At 30.3% G+C, this 23,356-nt stretch overlaps 1 protein-coding gene across 1 annotated transcript in view; it reads right to left on the bottom strand.

Moving 5' to 3' along the window:
* Positions 1-2,787: 2,787 nt before the first annotated feature.
* Positions 2,788-23,356, bottom strand: part of LOC101240566 (intraflagellar transport protein 52 homolog) — a 31,791-nt gene continuing 11,222 nt past the window's right edge. The window contains exons 6-15 of the mRNA XM_065814627.1: positions 19,962-20,039; positions 19,680-19,806; positions 19,520-19,606; positions 4,514-4,582; positions 4,298-4,375; positions 4,126-4,202; positions 3,938-4,025; positions 3,686-3,794; positions 3,453-3,598; positions 2,788-3,015 (exon numbers count right to left, since the gene is read on the bottom strand). Of these exons, the coding sequence (XP_065670699.1) occupies positions 2,968-3,015; positions 3,453-3,598; positions 3,686-3,794; positions 3,938-4,025; positions 4,126-4,202; positions 4,298-4,375; positions 4,514-4,582; positions 19,520-19,606; positions 19,680-19,806; positions 19,962-20,039 (907 nt within the window). The 3' untranslated portion in view covers positions 2,788-2,967. The remainder of the gene's footprint in view (positions 3,016-3,452; positions 3,599-3,685; positions 3,795-3,937; positions 4,026-4,125; positions 4,203-4,297; positions 4,376-4,513; positions 4,583-19,519; positions 19,607-19,679; positions 19,807-19,961; positions 20,040-23,356) is intronic.

The following is a 23,356-nucleotide window of genomic DNA, read 5'->3' as shown; positions in this document are numbered from 1 at the left end:
TGCGTAATATGCACAAATCTGTTTTTAGTTGTTTGCATAATCATATGTTTGATGAAAATCCTCAAGGTAATCATATAATATCTTTAGTCAAAATTATTATTGCTAAATATTTAAAGATACGATTGCACCACAAAGTTGACTCGATCAACGATTTACGACATAATAAACGTATACGAAGTGTATTAACAAAGCAAATTTTATTTTCGAATCAATAAGAAGTTATTTTGTATATTAATGTAATGTATAATAAAACATAAAATTGTATTAACTGTTACGTTTTCTATTCTAAGAAATCTAAGAATGTATTAAAAGTTGATACAAATAATAAAATAGTAAATTTAATATTATTTTAAAAAACAATGATAATGTTTACTACAAAATTTTACATTTTACGTTTTCTTAAGGCTTTATTTCGTTTCTATCGCGTTTTCTTTTGCCCAAACGTGACGTCACGCACTAAATTGTGTGAACCCCATTAAAAATATCGAATGTAGGTATTCGATAATACTACAATACTAATCCTCAAAGGTTTTGGGACAATATTCGCAAAATAAAAAATAATACTCGACTCTTTACAATTAATAAATTGCAAACAAAAACCGAAATCGTTGAAGAATTTAGCCATCATTTTCAAAAAATACTTAATACGCCGCAATATACAAATAACGAATTTAATCCTCAACAAATTCCGCATATTAGTAAAGAGCCTAATTCAAAATTTATCTCAACAGCTGATATTGAAAAATGTATCTTAAATCTTTAAAATAATAAATCCTACGGTTGTTTTGAAATAAGTGCTGAACATCTTAAAAACTCTCGCAGTAACATCTAATGCTACTTGCTTCTTTTTATTACAGCATGTTAACAAATGGAAAAGTTCTCCAATGTTTATCAATAGCTTCAATTATTCCATTAGTTAAGTCTTATAAAACATCACGGAAAATCCAAATAACTACAGAGGAATCAGCATTCTACCTATTTTTACGAAACTTCTCGAATATCTTATCGTACACATATGTCCAGATATCACAGAGAGTCATTCACATCAATTTGGGTTTTAAAAAAATAGCTCTACCCTTCACGCAGAATTTCATCTGAGTGAAACAATAAAACACTATAAACATAACAATGCTCCTGTATATATATGCAGTTTAGATGCTAACAAAGCTTTTGATAGTTGTAACTGGGAATTACTAGTTGAGAAACTATATCATCAGAAAAAAATCCCACTATCGGTAGTTCATACCATCTTTTCGTTATATTGGGCAGGTACTGCTAATGTATCATATCTTGGATGCATGTCAAAAGAGTTTAGGTTGACTCAGGGAGTTCGACAAGGGTCCATACTTTCGCCTCATCTTTACAATATTTATACTGAAAATCTTTTAGAGAAAATTGTCTCAGAATCCAAAGTAGGAACTTCAATAAATGGGGTATACACTTGTGTCATTGCGTATGCGGATGATATAATTTTGCAAAGTTCAACTATATCCGGTCTTTAAAATCTTATAAACATTGTTCAAAAGTATGGAATATCAAACTTTATCAAACTAAATGCTGAAAAAACTGAATTTTTAATATCTTAGGAAAGCTCGATCATCAATAACGTGATTTATGTTAACGTCGCTCCTATTAAGTTTCAACGCAATTTAAAACATCTTGGTTTCCTTTGGGATTATAAGAACAAAAATATGACGGAAACACTCCAAAAAACGCAATTTTTATCTGTTGCAAAAGCTCTTATAAAAAAGGGAATTTGCCTTTGCCAGCCTGCTACGATTATTTATTTGTTTAATTCCCTAGCTATTCCAACGCTATTATACGGATTCGAACTGGGTGGTTGTAACAATAATTTTCTACAGAATATTGATAAAGTTGGACGATCTGTCTTAAAATCATTTTTTAATATTTCTAATCATAGTAAAAATCACCTCCATTCTTTTTACACAGTAGACTCTGTATCGAACATTCTTATTCATAACAAAATAAACTTATTTATCAGGCTACTTAATGACCCCATATAATGACTCAGTTGCCGTGTATAAATAATCAAAGTTTATTTGTTGATGAGATATTGCTAATATGCAAGCAATTTGGTATAAATATGCTCCAATGTATGATCGAGGGTAATAAAATTAAAACTGCACGCCTTAATATTGCCGCAATTTTAAGACAATCTTTCCAATTATGGAATTTAAAGGAACAAAGACTTAGATTTAGAACTTTGATGGAAGAGAATATTCCAAGAACACACATAGCATTTTCTTTTTTTACCTACAATTTATTTAATTAGTGGGTGTTAAAAAGAATATATATATATATATATATATATATATATATTAAGAAAAAACAACAGTTTGTTAGTAAAAATTTTGCGCAATCCATTTCATGAACTTCCAATGTCTCGTAGGGGATGTTTCATTCGTTCTAAATTCGAAATTTTTGGTATTTAGCGTTTTTAGATAAAATGTCATCACTGGTAAAAACTTCAAAAAAAGTTTAAAATGGACCACCCTACTCTTTCATATAACTTATTATATTAGTTATCGATACTGTTAGCTCTGCCTTCGTTTTATTCAATTAGTCGGATTTTTTATAATTCTACTGTATTAAATATTTGATGTATTCAATTACACCAATTGTTTACCAGCTTTATAAAGCTCATTTTTGAAAGTGCTTATTAGCCTATTAAATGTCTGGAATCTTCTTTAATATAACATTACAGACAGCGCAAGAAAATTATTAGTAAAATTTAGCATTGCGTAATTTATGGACGACCCCTAATTAAAAACGTCCAATATTTTTTTATAAAAAATTTTTTTTAGTACAATAAATTAAATTTCGTTTTTATAATATATGATTTGCGTGTGCGTATCAATTCACATTATATATATATATACTTTTTTAATTATTTAAGCGATAACGTAGAAGTGGGTATAGTATAACTTGTTCTGATGGATATTGAAATCAATACTGCACATCACCAGTGTCTTGGGTCTCATCCATCTCTGTGTCCTATTTTATATAAAAAAATTCCAAATTATAAAAATTATACAAAATTATATATATATATATATATATATATATATATATATATATATATATATATATATATATATATATATATATATATATATATATATATATATATATATATATATATATATATATATATATACATACATAATTTTGAGTGACACCTAACCAAGTTATATTAATTTATGATTAGCATTTGTAAAATTTCATTGATATGGTTGAATAAAATATATTTATGTATGTATGTATGTATGTATGTATGTATGTATGTATGTATGTATGTATGTATGTATGTATGTATGTATGTATGTATGTATGTATGTATGTATGTATATATATATATATATATATATATATATATATATATATATATATATATATATATATATATAAAAGAACAATAAAAATCATTTTACCTGGTTCAACTTTTTAAATTCTACAACTTGAGCAAATATGTATTCTAGTATATGCTTTGCATCACGTGATTCAGCTGAGAGTTTATTTGTCACACCGAGTATGTCACCACATTCTCTCACAAAATACTCTAAATCTTCATCTGAGCCTATAAACCGCAATATCAATAAATATTTTGATTACTAAAAGGACCTTTAAAATTTATAGATTTGCAAATAGTAATTTAAAGAATTACATTTATGAGCGAGCTGTGCCAATCGCGCATGCTCTGACGAGAAAGCCTCATCTAAGTCAAATAAGTCTAATGTAGGTCCTGGAAGTTCACGAAATTGAGGAGGAAAAACCTGCATAAATATATAAAATTTATAAAATATTCTGGTTATGTATTTACGGTATTATTATTAATTAATGTATTATTGTTGTTACAACTGAAAATAATTTTATAAATACTCTACCATTTTATTTATTTAAAATATATTTTATTTACCGCTGGTTCGAGAGGCGGCAGAGGAGTTTCAAACTGAGGTGAAATAAGAGTTAATGTTTCATGCTTAACATTCAATTCTTTAAACGCTCTACAAAAAAATACTGAAATAAAGCAAAAACTTCATGAAAAATCCACAATTAGTAGAAAAATAACTTTGGGAATTTAAAAAACATAGAAACAAAAATCACCTAAGAGTAGCTGGCAGCATAGAAGTATCTAGGTTGTATTGTTGTTCTTGAAAGCAATGAGTAAAATCGTTAGGCACCTAAAATTTTATAACATTTTCACAAATTGAATAATTTTATTGAAAAAATTGAATATACATTTTACTATATGTAAATCATAATTATAACTTAATACCTCTTCTCCTTCTTGTAAACAAACTCGTAAACGTTCACTTAAGGCAATAGTATCAGGTACATAGTTATAATCGTTTATCTGAAAATAAAATTTTTAATTTAAATATTTTATTTCTATTGCAAATTTTCAAGCAATTCAATCTATATATATAAAAAAAAAATTCACGAAAACCATTTAGCATTTATGAACAATATTTTAAAACTAGCGTTTAACTACCTCTGGTTCTTCTGCATCTATAGCATTAAGCTTAATATCATCTGTAGAAAGCCATTTTGTGATGACATCCTTGAGAGCAAAAAATTATATATATATTTGTAAAGCTGTTATAAAATGTATGCTAGTTACAAAACTTTAAACACGGCAGTAATAAAACCAATACAGCATTCATAAGGTGTATGTAATTGTGCAACAGTTTGTGAATACCAGGTTTCATAACGTTCACATAACTATGCAATGGCGTGTGAATACCAGGTTTCATAAGGTGCATGTAACTGTGAAATGGTATGTGAATATTGGGTATTGTTAAAAAATGAAATAAGCACTACTTTGTTATTTGGCGTGATCAAAATTTAACAACAATGATCCATTGATAATGATTTGTGAAATATCATAAAACTAAACAATGATCCATTGATAATGATTTGTGAAATATCATAAAACTAAAAAAACTTACTTGTTTTGTAATTCTTCTAACATATAATGCAACTAATATGATGATTACGAAGCATATACTCTTTAATTTTTAACAGAGATCTTTCTGGAGTACATGCACAACTTTGGTAAAAGCTGAATGGAGGCAGATAAAAAAACAAACTAACCATATCTTAAAATAATTAAAATGTCTTTGTTATCAGAGACAACGTCTCTGATAACAAAGAGATTTTAATTATTTTAAGATAAAAACAGAAATCGTCTGTCTGAGTTTTTTTATTTATTTATTGAAAAAGAATTATTAATTCAATCTACATTAAAATTAAGAAGAGATTTAAATTGAGAAAAATGAAAAAAAAAGATCAGGAAATGTAAAACCTTGATTCCATTTTATTTTTAATTGGATTTTAGATGTGTTTTCATTGAGAAAGAGCAAAAACAATTTCATACATTTGGTTTGAGATTTAAGTCTCTGATTAAATTGTTAGCATCTTTTTTGTAAGGGAAGTATGACCTCTCATCAATCGTATATGCAAAACTATAGTTTTTACCCCCAATATCTTTCTTGCTATCAGACTCATTGCTTTCTTTTGAAGATAGCTGATCTTTTTCAGGAGGAGTGGGAACAGGCAGCTTGGGGTTGTGTGGTACTGGGGAAATAGACAAAAGAATGGATAAACAATTACATAAACAAGACACATTTATGTCTGAGTAACATTTCCTGAGATCAATATTACAGAAGTAGCTGTTGTTTCAGTACAGTACAGAAGTAGCGGTTGTTCCATTTGCCAAAATATGTTTCACACATTTTACAGCTAACTTCCAAGGAATACTTTTTCGATCTTATATTCAAAAATTGTCCACACACATAGCAAAATACATCTACTGGATGCAAACAATGTCTTAATGTCATTTAAATCAAACAATTGCTCTTTAAATACTCTTTGTTATTCCTTTATTCACCAATAAAGCAAACTGAAATGTTAATAATTGAAAATGTTAATAAATGCATAAGTCTACTTTAAACTAACTTTAAACAGTTAGAAAACATTCTAGAAAGTTCTTGAAGTTTCTTTCGAGCTCTAAAGGTTTCTAAAGAATTTATAAATATTTTGGAAAATTGTCTGACCTACTAGATAACAATGAAAGTTCAGGAATATTCTAGAAAAATGATATTAAATACTGATACTTAATAAAATGCAAGAACTTCTTCAAAATTACACAAACATCAAATTATTATTGTTTTAGTCACAGATGCAAAATTTTCGTGGAACAGCACCTATTTTCTATACAACACATTCTATTCACACTTTTAACTTAAGTACAAAACAAAAATAAAATGTGTTACACAGTATTATAAATCATATAAATATGGTTTCCTTTTTTTAATATGTTTATATGCTTCATAAAGATTAAGTAAATTTAAAAAAAAACATCTTACACCTGGTTTCTTGATAAAAATTTTACCCTCCTTTGATGGTTATAGTATTAATAATAGAGGATCTGTCACATATAAAGAACTAGGATAAAACACTTGAGTTCAAAGCCATCAAAAAGAAATACTTTAAAGTTAAACTTAAAGGTTTGAGAGACAACAAAAATTAAAAAAAAAACAACTACAGGCACCCTGGAGAGGCAAACACGTTTAAAAAATTTACTTTCTACATAACCTTAATAAATGCAAGATTATAAAAAATGCCTAATTAAATAAAAAACTTCTCATATGGTTAAAACTTTAAAAATATGATAAACCATATTGCTGAGGTCTTAACAATAAAGGTTCATTAACACTAAATTTTCCTGTTGGTTTGACTGCTGCATACTATATAACATTAAAGATTTTTAACTTTTTAGTGAAAAGAAATTGTTTGAAATATATTGATCAAACTATATTTATAGAAGAATAATACCAAACATTTTAAACTTTTTAGTGAAAAAAAAAATTGTTTGAAACATGTGATACTATCATTTATTCTAATCCTTGAGTGAAACTAAATAATATGAGTTAAGAATATTTATAAATATCCTATCGTATTTTAAAAAGTTTGTCAGACTCAAAATGAGATTTAAAAAGTTTATCAATTAAAGATTTAAAGACTTTGCTACAATTGTAGGAAAACTGATTGGTCAATAATTAAAGCGATATGATATATATGAGATATTCTTAAAATACTATATTTCATTCTACCATGTTTTATTCTATATATTTTTCAATTAAAAAAAGTTTCCTGAACTTTCCTAAAGAAATTTCCTGAAAAAAAGAAAGTGGAGTTTTCTGACAATTAATGCAACATTACAAAACCTAATGCATAAAGAATGCCAAGAAAAAAGGTTACAGTTAGTAAGCAGATTATACCGTCTCAAAATTTTTTATATAAGACTGAAATTGACTATGAAATGCTTAACTTGTAGTTAAAAGATTGGTATTAATACCACATAAACATGACATGGTCATATAAAGGGCTGTCATCAAAAGAGTTTTTAATGACAAAAAAACATTAAAATAACAATTTTTTTATTTTCTAAATAAATAATACGTGAAGTTAGTTGGGTTGAGCTTAATGGATAGTAGATATTTTAGTCGTGCCAGTTTCTGTCCATCATTCTTGACTTGTGATTACTACAAACCATGCATTAGGCAATCTACAAGCATTTTTATATAACATATAAAGTTGTAATGAATTAAAAGTACAGTGTATGAAAAATATTAAAATCAACCATCAACAACACTATGTAACAAATTTTCACTTTTGTTCTGTTCCTGGCTTGAAAGTATGTTTTCCTAACCTGTTAAGTCTAGAACAGAAAGGAAATCGCTGTTATTCCAGAAAAAACTTTGCTTCTACGACCAGGACAATGAAATTTTTCAGGACAATAAATTTTTTTTTGGAAAATCGTGTGTTTTTGAGAAAATTCTCAATTTGCTTTCAATGCCAAGCTTCCTCCTATAATATTCCTGAAATGCTAGAGTTGTCCAGATGTTTCTACAATACTGCTAAACACTCTGGAATGTTCAAGAAACTTCCAGAACTTTCTAAAACATTCTAGGACATTTCAAAAGTAGCTGTAAAAGTATAAAAGCACAGGTGTCTCGAACCAAGATTCCAACTTGTCTTATTGCAGACTGAAAGGATAACAATTTGTAGCTGAAGAGAAGTTATTTATTTGATACAGCATAAAGAGGTTGTTTGCATGCAGCTGACTCATTCTGCTACACGTGCAGACAATTCATAAAGACAAGAGCGAAAAAGTATTCCGTGGAAGCAAGTCATTTAATGTGCAAGGCCTACAAGGCATACTTCGTTGTGCTGGTTGGGGACCAAGACAAATTTTGGGCACCACATTTCACATGTGAATATTGCAAGAAAACACTTGAAGGTAAACTGAACAGTTGCTTCTCGCTTAGATGTGCTTTAATTCATTTTCATAAAATTTCAATGCTTTAGATCCAGTTCATTTCAAGGAGTTGTAATTTACAAAGTATTGTCATAAGGGGTGTACTGTAGGCAAATACGTTCCATCTTGAAATTGTTCTATATTTTTAAATTTCCTGTCCTCAAATTATCATAATTCTTATGTATTATTATGTGCTACGCTACAAGTTGGTACAGAGCAGAGAAGCCATCCATGAAGTTTGCCATACAGCAAATTTGCCGAGAGCTGATAAAACACTTAAGCAACTCCTACTTCTGTAGACTAAACCCAAAAAATTGTCGCACCAGCAAAAATACCCCTCAGATTGTTTATCCAGACATACCATCTTCCATTGCCCCAGTACCACACAGCCCCAATCTGCCTGTTCCGACTCCTCCTAGATGGCATTGGTCATCTCCAGGAGACAGTAGCAAGTCAGATAGCGAGGCAGACACTGGAGATATGGACTACAATTCCGCAGATGAAATTGGGGATAGAAAGCTGTACTCTCCTAACTAGAAAGACATCAACGATTTAATTAGGGACCTTGGACTTATGAAATCAAATGCTGAGCTTCTGATATCCAGGCTCAAACAGTGAAACTTGGTTAATGATAGCATACAAGTCACGGATCAGAGGAAGTGGCATTAAAGATTCTCCAACTTCATCAGTCAGCTTGATAGGTGGTGCTTCTGTAACGATGCTGCCAGTCTATTCCAGGCTATAGGTATTGCTTGAAATCCTATTGAATGGCGCCTATTCATAGACAGTTCATCTTGGAGCCTCAAAGCTGTTGCTTCACAATGGAAACAACTACCTGTCTCTCCCAATAGCCTACTCTGTGCATCTCAATGAGCACTACATCAGTGTCAAAATGCTGCTGAGTGCATTAAAGTATGACGACTACGGATCATAGTCAAAGGTCTTCAAGGAGGTTTCACAAAATTTCCTTATTTCCCCTGTCTTTGGGACAGCCTTGACACTAAGACGCATTATCGCACAAAGGACTGGCCACAACAGACCAAGTTTTCTGTTGGGAAAGGCAATGTGAAGTGGGAGCTGCTGATAGAACCTCATAAAGTGCTTATGCCACTGCTGCACATCAAGTTAGGCCTCATTAAGCAACTTGTCACTGCTATTGACAAGGAGTCAGCAGCATTTCAATACCTCCAAGATCTTTTTCCAAAGCTGTTCGAGGCTAAGGTCAGTGCTAGTATATTTGTTGGACCACAGATCAAGAAGATCATAGAACGTGAGGACTTTGCAAAGCTGTTGAACAGAACAGAGAGAGCTGCTTGGAGCCGTTTTGTTGCAGTTGTTCAGGGCTTTCTAGGTAATCACAAAGCTGAGAACTATGTGAAGTTGGTGCAGACTCTCATAAAGAACTACATCAAAATGGTATGCAGAATGTTTCTGAAAGTATATATCCTTAATTCAAATCTCAACAAATTCAAGGAGAACATGTGCACTTACTCCAAGGAGCAAGGTGAGTGCTTTCATCAAAAACATGATGGGGAACTACAATTGGCGGCTACTTCGAGAGAGTGATTAATAGTACAATCGTAAATCTAGAAAATCTAAACATTTCGGAACTTTTTTGAGTGGTTTCGAACTGTGTTTGTCTATTCCTTATGCAATTTTTATTTTTACCCTTATTTTTACATCATAATGACAAAAAAAAAAAAAAAAAATTGTTCTATTTTCACAAAAAAATGAGTTTTCTTTGTGCTGTTGTCATATAAGCAAAGTTTGTGCTTAATGAAGTCATTTTTTCACATAATTAAGACATAAGCAGTTGAAATATAACACTAGAAGTCAGGAACAAAAACTGTGTTACATTATGTAAGCATAAAGCAATGATTTTATGTGAAATAATTTGTAAATTCTTTATGCTGTTTAAATCAAACATTTCATTGATGCACATTTTGGTTTAACAAACTCTTCAACATATTTCATTGTTCCAGTTTTAATATTTCATTATTCCAGTTTTTAAAGTACAATTTTTTGATTTCAAAGTCATGTATCTGAGCATTAATTTCAAAATCAATGAGACTTTGCAAGTTTATTTATGCTAAAAAGTTTTCTGCATGTTGATTATCCTTATATTTTTGAACTGGATTCATATCTCAAGTCATAGAAGATTTGAAACTCTTTTTATAAAGTATAATATATGACACAGGGTCTGTTTCCGTTATAAAATGTTGCAATCAATTTGAATTAGGAACTCAATTTTTAAAAACTTAAGTTGCGTATGTGAATATATGAGCAAAGAGCATTTATTCAAGACAATGTGTGGAATAAAGTAATTATTTAACTAGATTCACTTATACCATGTTATTAAGGGCCCTTGGTCTACTAGAGATACTTGGATATTGATTATTCAGCAATGGCTTCTTATTTAGTTTTAAAGAAACAAAACAAAATAAAAGTTTACACAACTGTTGGAAACCTTAATATTATACTGCTCTAATGTGTCTCTCAACTACTTGCTGTTAATTTTTTTTGTTTTTCTTTTAATCAAATTAATATGCCAGGTTAAGACCAATTTTGCAACTAGAAGTAGAGCTTTTTAAAGTCAATTTCAGTCTTATAAATTAAGACAGTATAAATTGCTTACTGACTGTGAACTTTTTTCTTGACAATCTTTGTCTGAGAAAATGCATTAAATTTTAGTAAAACTTCAGCATAAAAATCTCTCTAACTTGGACTTTAACTATGGCAGTAATGTTGTTTATATATTTGTAACTGTATTATGTATCACAGAATATATAATCTATTGTCAAGGGGGTAACATCATAGTGATCTGGCAGTACAAGACAACTTATTTTTGCAAAGAACGACTAAAATGTATATAAAATACCAGTCAGCCATTTGCGAGACAACCAGATTGGTATTTTTATTTATCATGGTATTTACAAAAATATTTATTCTTCTTCTTTTTCTTTCGGCATTTCCCGTTTAGGGGTCGCCACAGCGGATTAAACTCCTTCATCTAGCTCTGCCATGAGTGTCCTCCACTGATACACCAGCCACTCTTATATCCTCCGCCACTGCATCTATAAACCTCCTCTTAGGTCTACCTCTCCTCCTCTTACCTGGAAGTTCCATCCCCAAAACCTTCCTGCCAATATAGCTCTCCTGTCTCCTCTGTACATGTCCAAACCATCTCTATCTCGATTCTCTAACTTTATCTCCAAAACATGCTACATGTGCTGATCCTCTAATAAACTCATTTCTGATCCTATCCTTCTTCGTCACTCCAAATGAGAATCTTAACATCTTCATCTCAGACACCTCCATCTCCCTCACTTGTCTCTTTGTCAGTGCCACTGTCTCCAGTCCATACAACATAGCAGGTCTCACTACTGTCCTATAGATCTTACCCTTCATTCTAGCCGACACACTTCTATCACAGATCACACCGGACACTTTGTGCCATCCACACCACCCTGCTTGCACTCTCTTCTTTACCTCTCTTTCACTTCCTTTATTATTCCGTACCTTTGACCCTAAGTAGGTAAACTTGTCAACCTTCACCAAATCAACTCCTTGTAACTGGACCTGTCCACCGTCTGCCCTCTCATTCATACACATGTACTCTGTTTTATTTCTGCTCACTTTCATTCTCCTGCTTTCCAAAGCATACCTCCATCTTTCCAAGTTTACCTCCACTTGGTCCCTACTCTCACTACAGATCACAATGTCATCAGCGAACATCATAGTCCAAAGGGACTCCTGTCTAACTTCATCCATCAGTCTGTCCATGACAATTGCGAACAGGAAGGGATTCAGGGCTGATCCTTGATGTAGTCCTACCTCCACTTTAAACTTGTCTGTCATTCCTACTGCACATCTCACTGCTCTCATACATATCCTGCACCACCCTCACATACCTTTCCACTACTCCTGACCTCCTCATGCAATACCACAGCTCCTGTCTCGGAACTCTATCATAAGCTTTCTCTAAGTCCACAAACACACAATGTAACTCTTTCTGTCCTTCCCTATACTTCTCCATTAACACTTTCAGAGCAAACATAGCATCTGTGGTGCACTTAGCTGGCATGAAACAATACTGCTGCTCACAGATCTCTACTTTTCCTCTAAGCCGAGCTTCCACTACTCTTTCCCAGATTTTCAGGCTGTGACTGATCAACTTTATTCCCCTGTAATTACTACAACTCTGAATGTCACCCTTGTTCTTGAAAATTGGCACCATTATGCTGTGTCTCCACTCCTCAGGCATCTTCTGACCTTCCAAGATTCTGTTAAATAACCCTGTCAAAAACTCCACTGCTATCTCTCCCAAACATTTCTATGCCTCCACTGGAATATCGTCCAGTCCAACTGCCTAACCACACTTCATTCTCAGAATTGTAGCCTTTACTTCCTCCTTGCTCACCTGGGGAACCTCCTGATTCACAACCTCTGTCTCTTCTAACCTTCCTTCCCTATCATTCTCTTGATTCATCAGTTCCTCAAAATACTCCTTCCACCTTCCCAAGACACTCTTTTCACTAGACAACACATTTCCATCTTTATCCTTAATCATCCTAACCTGCTGTACATCCTGCCCATCACGGTTTCTCTGTCTGGCCAATCTGAACAGATCCTTTTCCCCTTCCTTAGTGTTTAACTTCTCATACAGATTACTATATGCCTTTTTTTTAGCTTTTGCCAGTGCTCTCTTTGTCTTGGCAAATATCTCCTTGTACTTCTATCTACTTTCTTCATCTTGCTGGAGATGCCAATTCTTTTTAGCCAACTGTTTTCCTCTTAAACTTTCCTGAACTCCCTCATTCCACCACCATGTCTCCTTGTCTATCTTCTGTCCTGATGTCACACCAAGTATCTTCTTAGCCACATCCCTCACTGTATTTGACGCCTCATCCCAGGTATCCAGAATACCACCACCCAGTGCCTGTCTCACTTCATCCCTGTACTTTACACAACAATCCTCATCCTTTAACTTCCACCACCTGATCTTAAGTTCTGTTCTCACTCTCTTCTTCTTCTTCACCTCCAAAACCATCATACATATCACCATCCTATGCTGTTTAGCTACACTCTCTCCTGGTACCACCTTGCAATCACTAACCTCTTTCAGGTTTCTTCTCCTACAGAGGATATAGTCAACCTGTGTGCTTCTTCCCCCACTCTTAAACGTCACCATGTGCTCTTCCTTTTTCTTAAAATAACTACAGCCATCTTTATCCTTTTAGCGAAATCTACCAACATTTGTCCTTCTGTATTCCTTTCTTTAACCCCATCACCTCCTCATCGCCACTGTTCCCTTCACCAACATGTCCATTAAAATCATTCTCTCTTCTATAGGAACCTGCAGAACAACTTCATCTAACTCTCTCCAGAATTCTTTTTTTCTCCTCCATATCAAAACCTACCTGAGGAGCATAAGCACTGATGACATTCATCACCACCCCATCAATCTCTAACTTTATACAGATCACTCTGTCACTTACTCTCTTTACCTCCACTACACTCTTACTTAACTCCTCTTTCAGAATTACCCCTACTCCATTTCTCTTCCTGTCGTCATCATGGTAGAAGAGTTTGAAGCCACCGCCAATGAAGCCACCGCCAATTACAACTGACACTACAAAAATATTTATCAATAAAACTATATTTTGAACTATGAAGTTTTTATTTATTGTGATTATTTCTAATGAAACTTTAAAAATTATTTAAAGTACTTATACACTACATTGCCATATAAAATTCACATAAGGATAGAACACTATTTTAAAAACTTAAACACTTATGCTTTAAACAAAGAAATCAGTAAAACTTGTAGGTGATTCTAACATTTTTAACATCACTACGATATTCCCTAAATGTATAATTCCTGAAAAAAAGTAAAATTAACAAATTGTGCGTTGAAGAAAGCTCATGTGCCAGAAAAACTCTCTTAAGCAGCCTTATACAATATGTATGGCGAAAACATGCCAAACTCCTCATAACTTTAGAAAAAGTAAAAACTGGAAAGAAATGAAAAAAAAAAAGAAGTTGTACAGCCATTTAAAAAACACACTTGTATGACCATCTAAAAAAGCACAACAATCTGTTAAATGTTTTGAATATCAGTAAATTACTTTGAGGGGCCGAATAAATACAGCTGTTTGCTTATTCAAACAATTATATTTATCATATTACTTTTTTTTGTTAAATTTAAAGTTTTTTAGCAATGAATTAATAAAAATATGCAAGAACTTAATATTGTGCAGTAAATAAAATCATTATTAGGTCCAGGAAAAAACATATGGAGTTTTTGGTGCCAAATAAACAGACAGAAACATTTGGCACCTCAAAGTAACTTGCACATAACTAAAGACAAAATTTGTCTTAAATTAAATGGTTTTGCTTGAAGATCTTTCATTCTGGGTGCAAAAGTTTTTTTCAAGAATATTTAAAAAATAATATCAATATCAAAATATCAATATGTTTTATTTTTTCCAATGAACAAAATGATTTAAAAATAAACTGTTTTAATGTTTGTATGTAAATAAAACCTTTTAAATAATAAAATTATTACAATGTTCACTAAATGTGTATTTAATGTAATTTATAGTGGGTGAATATAAAATTTCATCATTAAGAAAATCAACAGTAAAGATTTTTATGTTGCAGCTGAGTTTGACAAGGAATTCTGAAATTCTGAAACAATAGAACAGTAGCTTAGGCAAATGAATTTAGTGGAAGCATGAACATTATTCCCCATCAAAGATGTACTCTCCACATATTCTAATGTCCAATTTATCTATAAAAGTATAAATATTTTCCTTTTATTTTCCAACAATCAGTATATTATAAAAACTATGTAAACACATTGTTAATTACAGAGGCAGATCCAGGATTTCTAATGACTGTAGCAAAAATGCCATATACTGACAATACTAAGCCTAAGTTTGCCAACTATACTATGTGGTTACATATCCTGACTCACTGGTCTAAAAGAGCTAAATCTGCAGACTTAATAAACTAAAATTCATTGATAGAGAGAGGGGGGTATCACACACCACTTGTAAAGTGGTTATAGTGAGTGGCACATGAGGTCCCCTACCACTGTTCTCTTTCCTCATTTGTTTAGAGCAGAAGAACATTACTTGATTTACATGATATTAATACCAACTAGTTTAACTGAACACTTTTGAACGAAATAACAGTTTACTACTTGTCTTTTATGACTTTTAATCATGACTAAAACGATTACCAAACCCTTATCCTCAGTCAATGTATTTACATTTAATTCTTGGTATTCCTATTGCCAGTTGATGTATTTATGCTAAATAATAAACAAAAAATATCTATACATTTAAATCAACAAAATATTTGTGGTTGTTAAAATATGTTTTGGTTGGCTAAAAAATTTGGAAATTATATTTGAAAATGAAAATGATAAATTTAATCTAAATTAGTTTAAATTCAATTTTTTAATTTAGTTAAGTTTAAAACACATTATGTTTTATTAATGGCTTCCTTTATAAAATATCTGAATATTAAAATAGACACTGTAACGATTTATATAAATTTACAAAAACAATTTATAAATATTTTCATAGAGAAGAGATATGTTTCAAATTAAATAAAAAATAGAACTCAGGTAACTAAACTTTTTCAATAAAAAATATATTGCTTTTAATAAATAAGGAATGCTTTTAAAACCCCAAAACAGCAAACTTCAGGCATACTACAATTAACAACGATACAATAAACAAAACTCAGCAAATAATAAAAACAAAAGTGTCAATAAATAAATGTCAACCTAACAAGAAAAACTTAATATGATGCTTCTTTGTTTAAAATAACATAGTTTTTTGTTTGATTTTGGTGTAGAAAGTTTTCAGTGGTCTTTGATAAAATGATATAGGAAAGTATATTGTAATGATAACACTCAATTTTAATAAAGTAATGCATAAAAGTATTGAATATGGAAGTCAAACAAACTTTATCTTTAATCAAGTTGAAGATAAGCCATTGAACAATATTGTCAAAACGACTTCCATCTATTTCAAATGATTTTGGATATTGACCAAAGTTTAAAAAACTTTGGTCAATATCCAAAATCAAATTAAACTGGTCATTTCATATCATTAAGCAAATCATAATTTCATATCGTTAGGCAAATCATAATTTCAAAATACATGTTAATGTAAACAAGATTTGGTTTCAAAGAACACTTAAAAAAAATATGTCTACAGATATTTTTCTTAAATTTCTAAAATCTGTTTCAAGTAATTCTGTAACAAATTTTTCTAACATAAAGAACTTGTAACAAAAGTGTTTCTCTTAATAGTGTTTTAATTAGCTAGAATATTTCTTCACATGTATAATTTATGAAATGCCTTGTGACATGTGTTGATATTTTATGCCTACTTTCTGATTTTTTATTTATGCGTAATGCTGTATCACCATAATCCAAAACAAACTTTTTTGTTTATCATTTAGATCTCTGGGGAAGCTTGTTGATCATTATTAAAACTGAGATATATGCCCACACTTATTAGATTGAAAGTTTTCCATTATGTGACAGCAAGTTTAATAAAATCACCAGTCTTGTTAACGTTTGAGATGTTAGAAGTTTCAGGGTGATTAAAAAGAGCATTGTGAGTATTATCAGAAAAAAAAGCCTTTGTTTTTAAGTTTATTATTTTGTATGTTTTTGCTAATGTGGTCAAAAGTCAAGTAACAAAAGAGTTCCATCATTAGTTAACCAAGGTTTTTCATAAAACATAATAGTTAGATTTTATCACATTGCCTTTGCTTTGCTATTTGACTCTCATACTGATTCTAGACTAAAATGAATTTGATCACATAAAAATTAGGAATTTATTTGTTTACAAGTTTTCACAACATTTTCAAAAGAAATTTAGGACCATCAAACATACAACTTGTATCACAAGTTATCATAACATTTAAAACAATTTTTAAAAGAAAATTCATATAATTGGTTTTACAAAAACAGCAACTTCCTGATACAATAACACTTTTGTAACATACACTTTGTCACAAAGAACAATAGTTCCTAGGAGTAATTTTCAAAGTAGAAAGAAAAGTAGTAGAAAGTTCCTTGCAATTTTAAAATAAACTAAAAATCTATCTGAGAGGAAAATTGTGCAAAATGTTATTTTAGTTTAACCTTTTTGAAGTTTTGATGCCAACTAAATCATATACTAAAGTGTTGCTAGACGCTTTAAAACTCACAATAGGTAAACATTTTATCCAACGTGTTTTCTTCTCTTTGTCTCTGGGAAATCTATAAATTTTTTTAAATGTTTATAAATCGTTTGACTTCATCAATGATAAATAACTCGTGGAACAGCTATAAACACATTCCACCATTTTTTATAAACATAAACAAATTTCACCATTTTCATAATAGACTAAATAAATAAACCAACAGACGCTGCTATTTATTTTTCTTTATAATTAAAAAACTATCATTTTTATTTAATGATTGCTATCCACTTCATTAAAAAAACTTTATAAACGGAGAGTATATATTTAACAGAATTTGTCTTTGGTACACATTTGCTACAATTCTGTTTTTGCTACAGCTTCTGTCTTGATGACTTTTAGTCACTACGTAAGACCTCCTTGTTAATAAAAAACTTGCAGCTAAATAGCGTTAATATATAATAAATTATCCGGGGTATGTATAGAGTTGTTTCAAAACATGACTAATTGACTTTTGCTACAGTAGATTTGCCATTTTATTTAATTACCAGTTCAATTTAAGTTAATACGCTGCGAAATGTTTGACATGCTTTCAAAAATTAATGGGCTAGTGAGACAAAACCTCTTAAATACTTGGGTTTTTCAGTGAAGCATTTCTTTTTTCTAAATGAAATATTGTCGTAACATAATCAACATAGCTCAGCTACGATTTTGAATAAATTTTTGAAGCGCCGCATTTGGACTACTTGTAACCTCCATATCTTGTTTAAGTTATTTTTCTCTTTTGCATGAAAAAAGAAATGTGTGTTAAAAAAAAAAAAAGAGAAAAAAAAAAAGAGCTGACTGTACCAATTGCTACACTTGCTACAGCCTGGATCCGCTCCTGAATTATGTATCATATTTTTAATATTTATTGATTTATAAATTTTCTTTACATAAAAGCTGGAACCCAATCCTCAGAATTAGGGTCGGCATTCGGCAATGCCAACCTAAAAGTGTTTGAGGTCGGCAAAAAATTGCCGACTTTGTTTATTTGTTTTATGGTAACCTCTTTGTGTCAAATTTTTTTTGCCGACCTCTACCAGTTTGAGGTCAGCAATTTATTGCCGACCTCATTTTTCCTAGTTCCGAGGGTAGGGAACCTATATATTTTTTATATAGTTAAAAACTTTATCCATATACTTAATAAAACAGTTTATTTTTCTAGATTTGATCAGTAATCTAAAATCTGAATACGTTAAAAAAAGTTCATAATGAACTTAATGTGCAATTGTATTTTAGAGACTCTAGGAAGATACAACAGATGTTTTTTATATGGAGTGCAATTTCACAATTCATCTTCAGCATATGAATACAAAAAATGGCTTTGCAGCCGCAAAGTGAAGGCCAAACTTGGTTATGCTGCATAAAAAAAAGTTAAAGTTTTTCTAAAAAACAAACACTGAACTAACATGAAATAGATACAAAGCATTGAGCAAATATTTTCAGAAATTTGGTCAATTTTTAAAAACAACTGCACCAATCTAGATGAGTTTTTATAAATTAATCCATTAAAAGCAATCGAGTGCTTCATAAAAACTTTGAAGGAATGAAAAGAAAAAATGTCTTCGGATTCATTAACATTTTAATAAGTGTAAAGCAACTCAACATTAAAGCATGTGACTCCTGACCATTGCAGTTACTTTAAACCTGATTTAAACAACAATTATGCTTTTTTGTACATGACCAAGTTTTTATTTATATGGTTTTTTGATGATGCCTCTGCTTGGCAGCAGATATATTGCTAAATTTATATTGAAACTTTTTATTCATTCAGTCCAATTATCCAAAAATAAAAAATAAATGAATTAAAGGGTACAAATAAATTTAACAAGTTTCAGATAAAGCTGAAACTAAAATTTTTTTAAAGATAACTCTAATCTTAAAAACGACTATAAAAAAGAATAAAAAAATATAAAGATATACCAACAACTTTGCATTTTCTTCTTTGTCAATATATTGGTCATTAAATATATGACACGAACCAATGACACACAATTTTCCTCGAGTGTTCTAATGAAAAAAGGAATAATATTTATTTTTTTCATATTTATTTCTAACCGCTTCATAAATCAAGTATCAATACCTTGGTAGAATGAAATGCACAAATGGGTCTAAATAGCGGCAAGCAAACACTACCTGTAGATAAAACAGCTGATGACCGTTTATCCACAGCTAGTGTAGCACCATATGGATACACAAAAGACAAACAACTGAAAAATTAAAAAGTTATAAGTTAAGACAAATTTATGCATAAATTTTCCAACTAACAAATTATTAAAGAGCTAAAATAAACCTGTGCAAAATAAAACACTAAAATACTAAGCAAACATTTAAAGATATATTTAGTTAAAAAAAACCAACTAACGATTGGGAATGAGGAACATCAGCATCAGGCAATGAACTTCCACCAATGCGCTTTTTACCAGCAGCATAATTTATTTCCCTGTATAATATAAAATTTTTAAGTTTAGTGCAAGTTTGAATTTATAATAAATATATTGATAAAAAGGAATAATTATAAACAAGGCTTATATATAAACAATTGAATATAAAAATAAAAGCTCAAGTTTATATGTTAACATATATACAAACTTTTCAGATAACAAGGTTAGAATTGCATGTAGATTTTTAGAACCACAGTTCATAAGTATATTTTATATAAGTATTAGGGTTGCGTAATTTTTAAACAATTTTTATTTTAGGTTTGAATTATCACTTTTCAGTTTTAAAAATGCAGGGTGTTCAAATTTAAATTAACTTTTTAATTTTTTGCTATATGTAGTTTCTGTACTAAAATGGTTTTTGTTTATTGATTTTTATGATGTTATGTATATAAGCAACATTGCAGTTATCAAATATGAAGAAGTATACAATTAAATAATGCTAAAAATCTTCATTGCTAAAAATTACTTTAAATTTAGTGAAAATAATGCAGAAGTTGGAATTAAGTTTCCAATAAAATATGGTAAAAGAAATTGTTCAACAAACAACACTATTCAAAATATTGTGAATGGTTTAGAAGAAACTAGTTCAATTCAAGATAAAAAAATTAATATTTATAGTTGTAGAGATTGCTACTTGAAGATAATATTGCTGCTTTGTCAGTGAATGTGTTTGAAAAGAAAAATTATTCATAAAACTAACAGCCTAATTCAATAATTCGAATAAAGATCTGTAAACGAACAAAATCATTGAATCTAGTGTGAAGAAAACATACAAGTAACATTGGAAAAACAAATCCATCCACAAAAAGTAATTGTTTGGTGTGGCTTTTGGTCTGGCAGATTGATTGGTCCATATTTCTTTGAAAATGAAACTGGAAATTCTGTTACTATAAATGGTGCTAATTATCAAACAGTGATTATTAACTTTTTTTTTTGATGATTTGGAGAACATCAAAGTACAGAATATGTAAGAGCTGTCTGATAATAATTTCCATTATAAACTGCCACAATTCTACTTAAATATTCAATAAAGATATCTATTTATTTTTAATTATAAATTATTTAATGTCTTATTAAAATTTTTTTTATTTATTTGTCTTTTTATTCTTCTACACCATTTTTGGTTTTTTTATGGAGTTTGTATCAACTGAATTTGATTATACAACTTTATTCCTCTGTGACTTGAAAAATTTAGGTTAAATAACAGCAAATTTATTTTCATAATAAAATTTCTAAAACAATATAAAGATTCTGATTGCAGACATCAAAACAAGAATGTAACAGAAAAAGAACTTATGAATTCATTTAGTACATTGACCTTACAGAAAAAGTTATTTCAAAATTTTTCAGAAAACCATTTCAAGAAAGATGCTGAAAACAGTTTTTATTACAGAAATTAAATTAAATCTTATTGTAAAAGAGTTTAAGAAAGTGGTTGTATTGTCAGAAAAACAAATGAGGAAAACATTAGGCACCTAAAAATCATGTTTGATCACCAAAATAGAGTTTCACATGGGCAGACTGCTCACAAACTTGAATGTAGCACAGCTCTCATTAATTGCTTGTTAAAAAAAAAACAATATTAAACATATAATGTTAACAATATTAAACATATAAACTATACAATTTGTTTACATAACTATATTATTCACTTATAATTGTAACTTCACAAAACATAATATATTATATGTGACTTTTGAAATGGGTCGATATATATACCCCCTCCCCTCAAGCCAATAACTTAGGGAAAAAATGACCAAAAACTGGTCATTTTCAAGCAACAGAGGGCCCCCCACCCCCAGTGTTGTTGGCCTTGCTGAATCCTACATCAGCGGACTATTTTCAGTGAATATATATATATATATATATATATATATATATATATATATATATATACATACATACAGTGTTGGCCATTAAATTAGGACATTCATAAAAATTTCACTTTTTCTTGATTTTGAGTTAAAAATAACACAACCAATGCCGTGTTAGTGTTCTGGAACCATGGTAATTTAATAATAAACAAACGTTTTGAAAAATATTAATTAATGCTAAGAATTTTAAGTTAGTTTTATCGTTGTATGTCAGTTAAGAAGTCACGAGGTGATTAAGTTCATATTGAAGTTGTGTTGGTGTTATGTTGAGCAGTATGCAACAGAATAAAACTTTTACCGATTAGTCAAATTAGTAATAATTAATATACTGACTGGATTTAAGGGAAGTTTATATTTTGAAATTACTATAATATATCTGTAAATTTTTATAAATTAATAATGGGTAAATGCTCGGACATTAGTCCCGCAAAACGTCGTGAGGTTGCTACCTTGTTGCAACATTTGTCTTTTACAAATATGAATATTGCTAAAAGACTTAATGTTTCCCATCAGACTGTTGGTAGAATTAAAAAAACTTTGTTTACTGGTGGCAATATTACTGAAACTAAGAGAAGTAACTGTGCCAGATCACGCAAATCAACACCCCGTGGTGATAGAGAACTGATAAAGCTTTGTCGTGAAAACAGGCGTAGATCATCTTCTGATTTAGTCAGTGAATGGAGGAAAGCTGGAGTTGAAGTCAGTAGTAGAACTGTGAGAAGATGCCTAGTGGAACATGGATACAAGACCTACAGGCCACAGAAAAAACCAAAGCTTACATCGGCAATAAGAAGTGACTAGCTTGGGCGAAGGATCACCAGAACTGGACTGAAGATGATTGGACAAAGGTATTTATTGAATATTAATATTTGTTTTAGTAAATATTGTCCTTGTTTGCTGGTTATTATTACTTATTAGAATAAACTTTTTGCTTTTTGTTTTAAATGTAATAATTGCATTAATGTGAGCAACCTCGACATTCTGTTTAGTATTGATAATAATTAATTTATTGATTGTTATGAAATTGTGGTGTTCCATTAAAAAAAACTTTGTATTGTCTATGCTTAGGTCTGCTTCACAGTATGTTAGGAGAAGATCAACAGAAGCATATCATCCAAATTGTATTCAAGAAACTGTTAAACACCAACAAAAGATTATGGTCTGGAGCGTGATATCTATTCATGGGACAGGGCGACTCCACATTGTAGATGGTATAATGAAGCAAGAAAAATACAAAAACTTATTTTATATATATATATATATATATATATATATATATATATATATATATATATATATATATATATATATATATATATACATACACACACACACACATATCTTTTACAGCGCTCTTGCGAAAAGGTCAATAACATTCCAAAAGTAAATAGAAAAATTTTAAATTCCATAGATTTGTAGATACATAAATTTTTTTTAAATTA

The sequence above is a fragment of the Hydra vulgaris genome, chromosome 12, assembly GCF_038396675.1.
Source record: "Hydra vulgaris chromosome 12, alternate assembly HydraT2T_AEP".
Classification (NCBI taxonomy): Eukaryota; Metazoa; Cnidaria; class Hydrozoa; order Anthoathecata; family Hydridae; genus Hydra; species Hydra vulgaris.
This window is presented reverse-complemented; position numbering and strand designations above follow the sequence as displayed.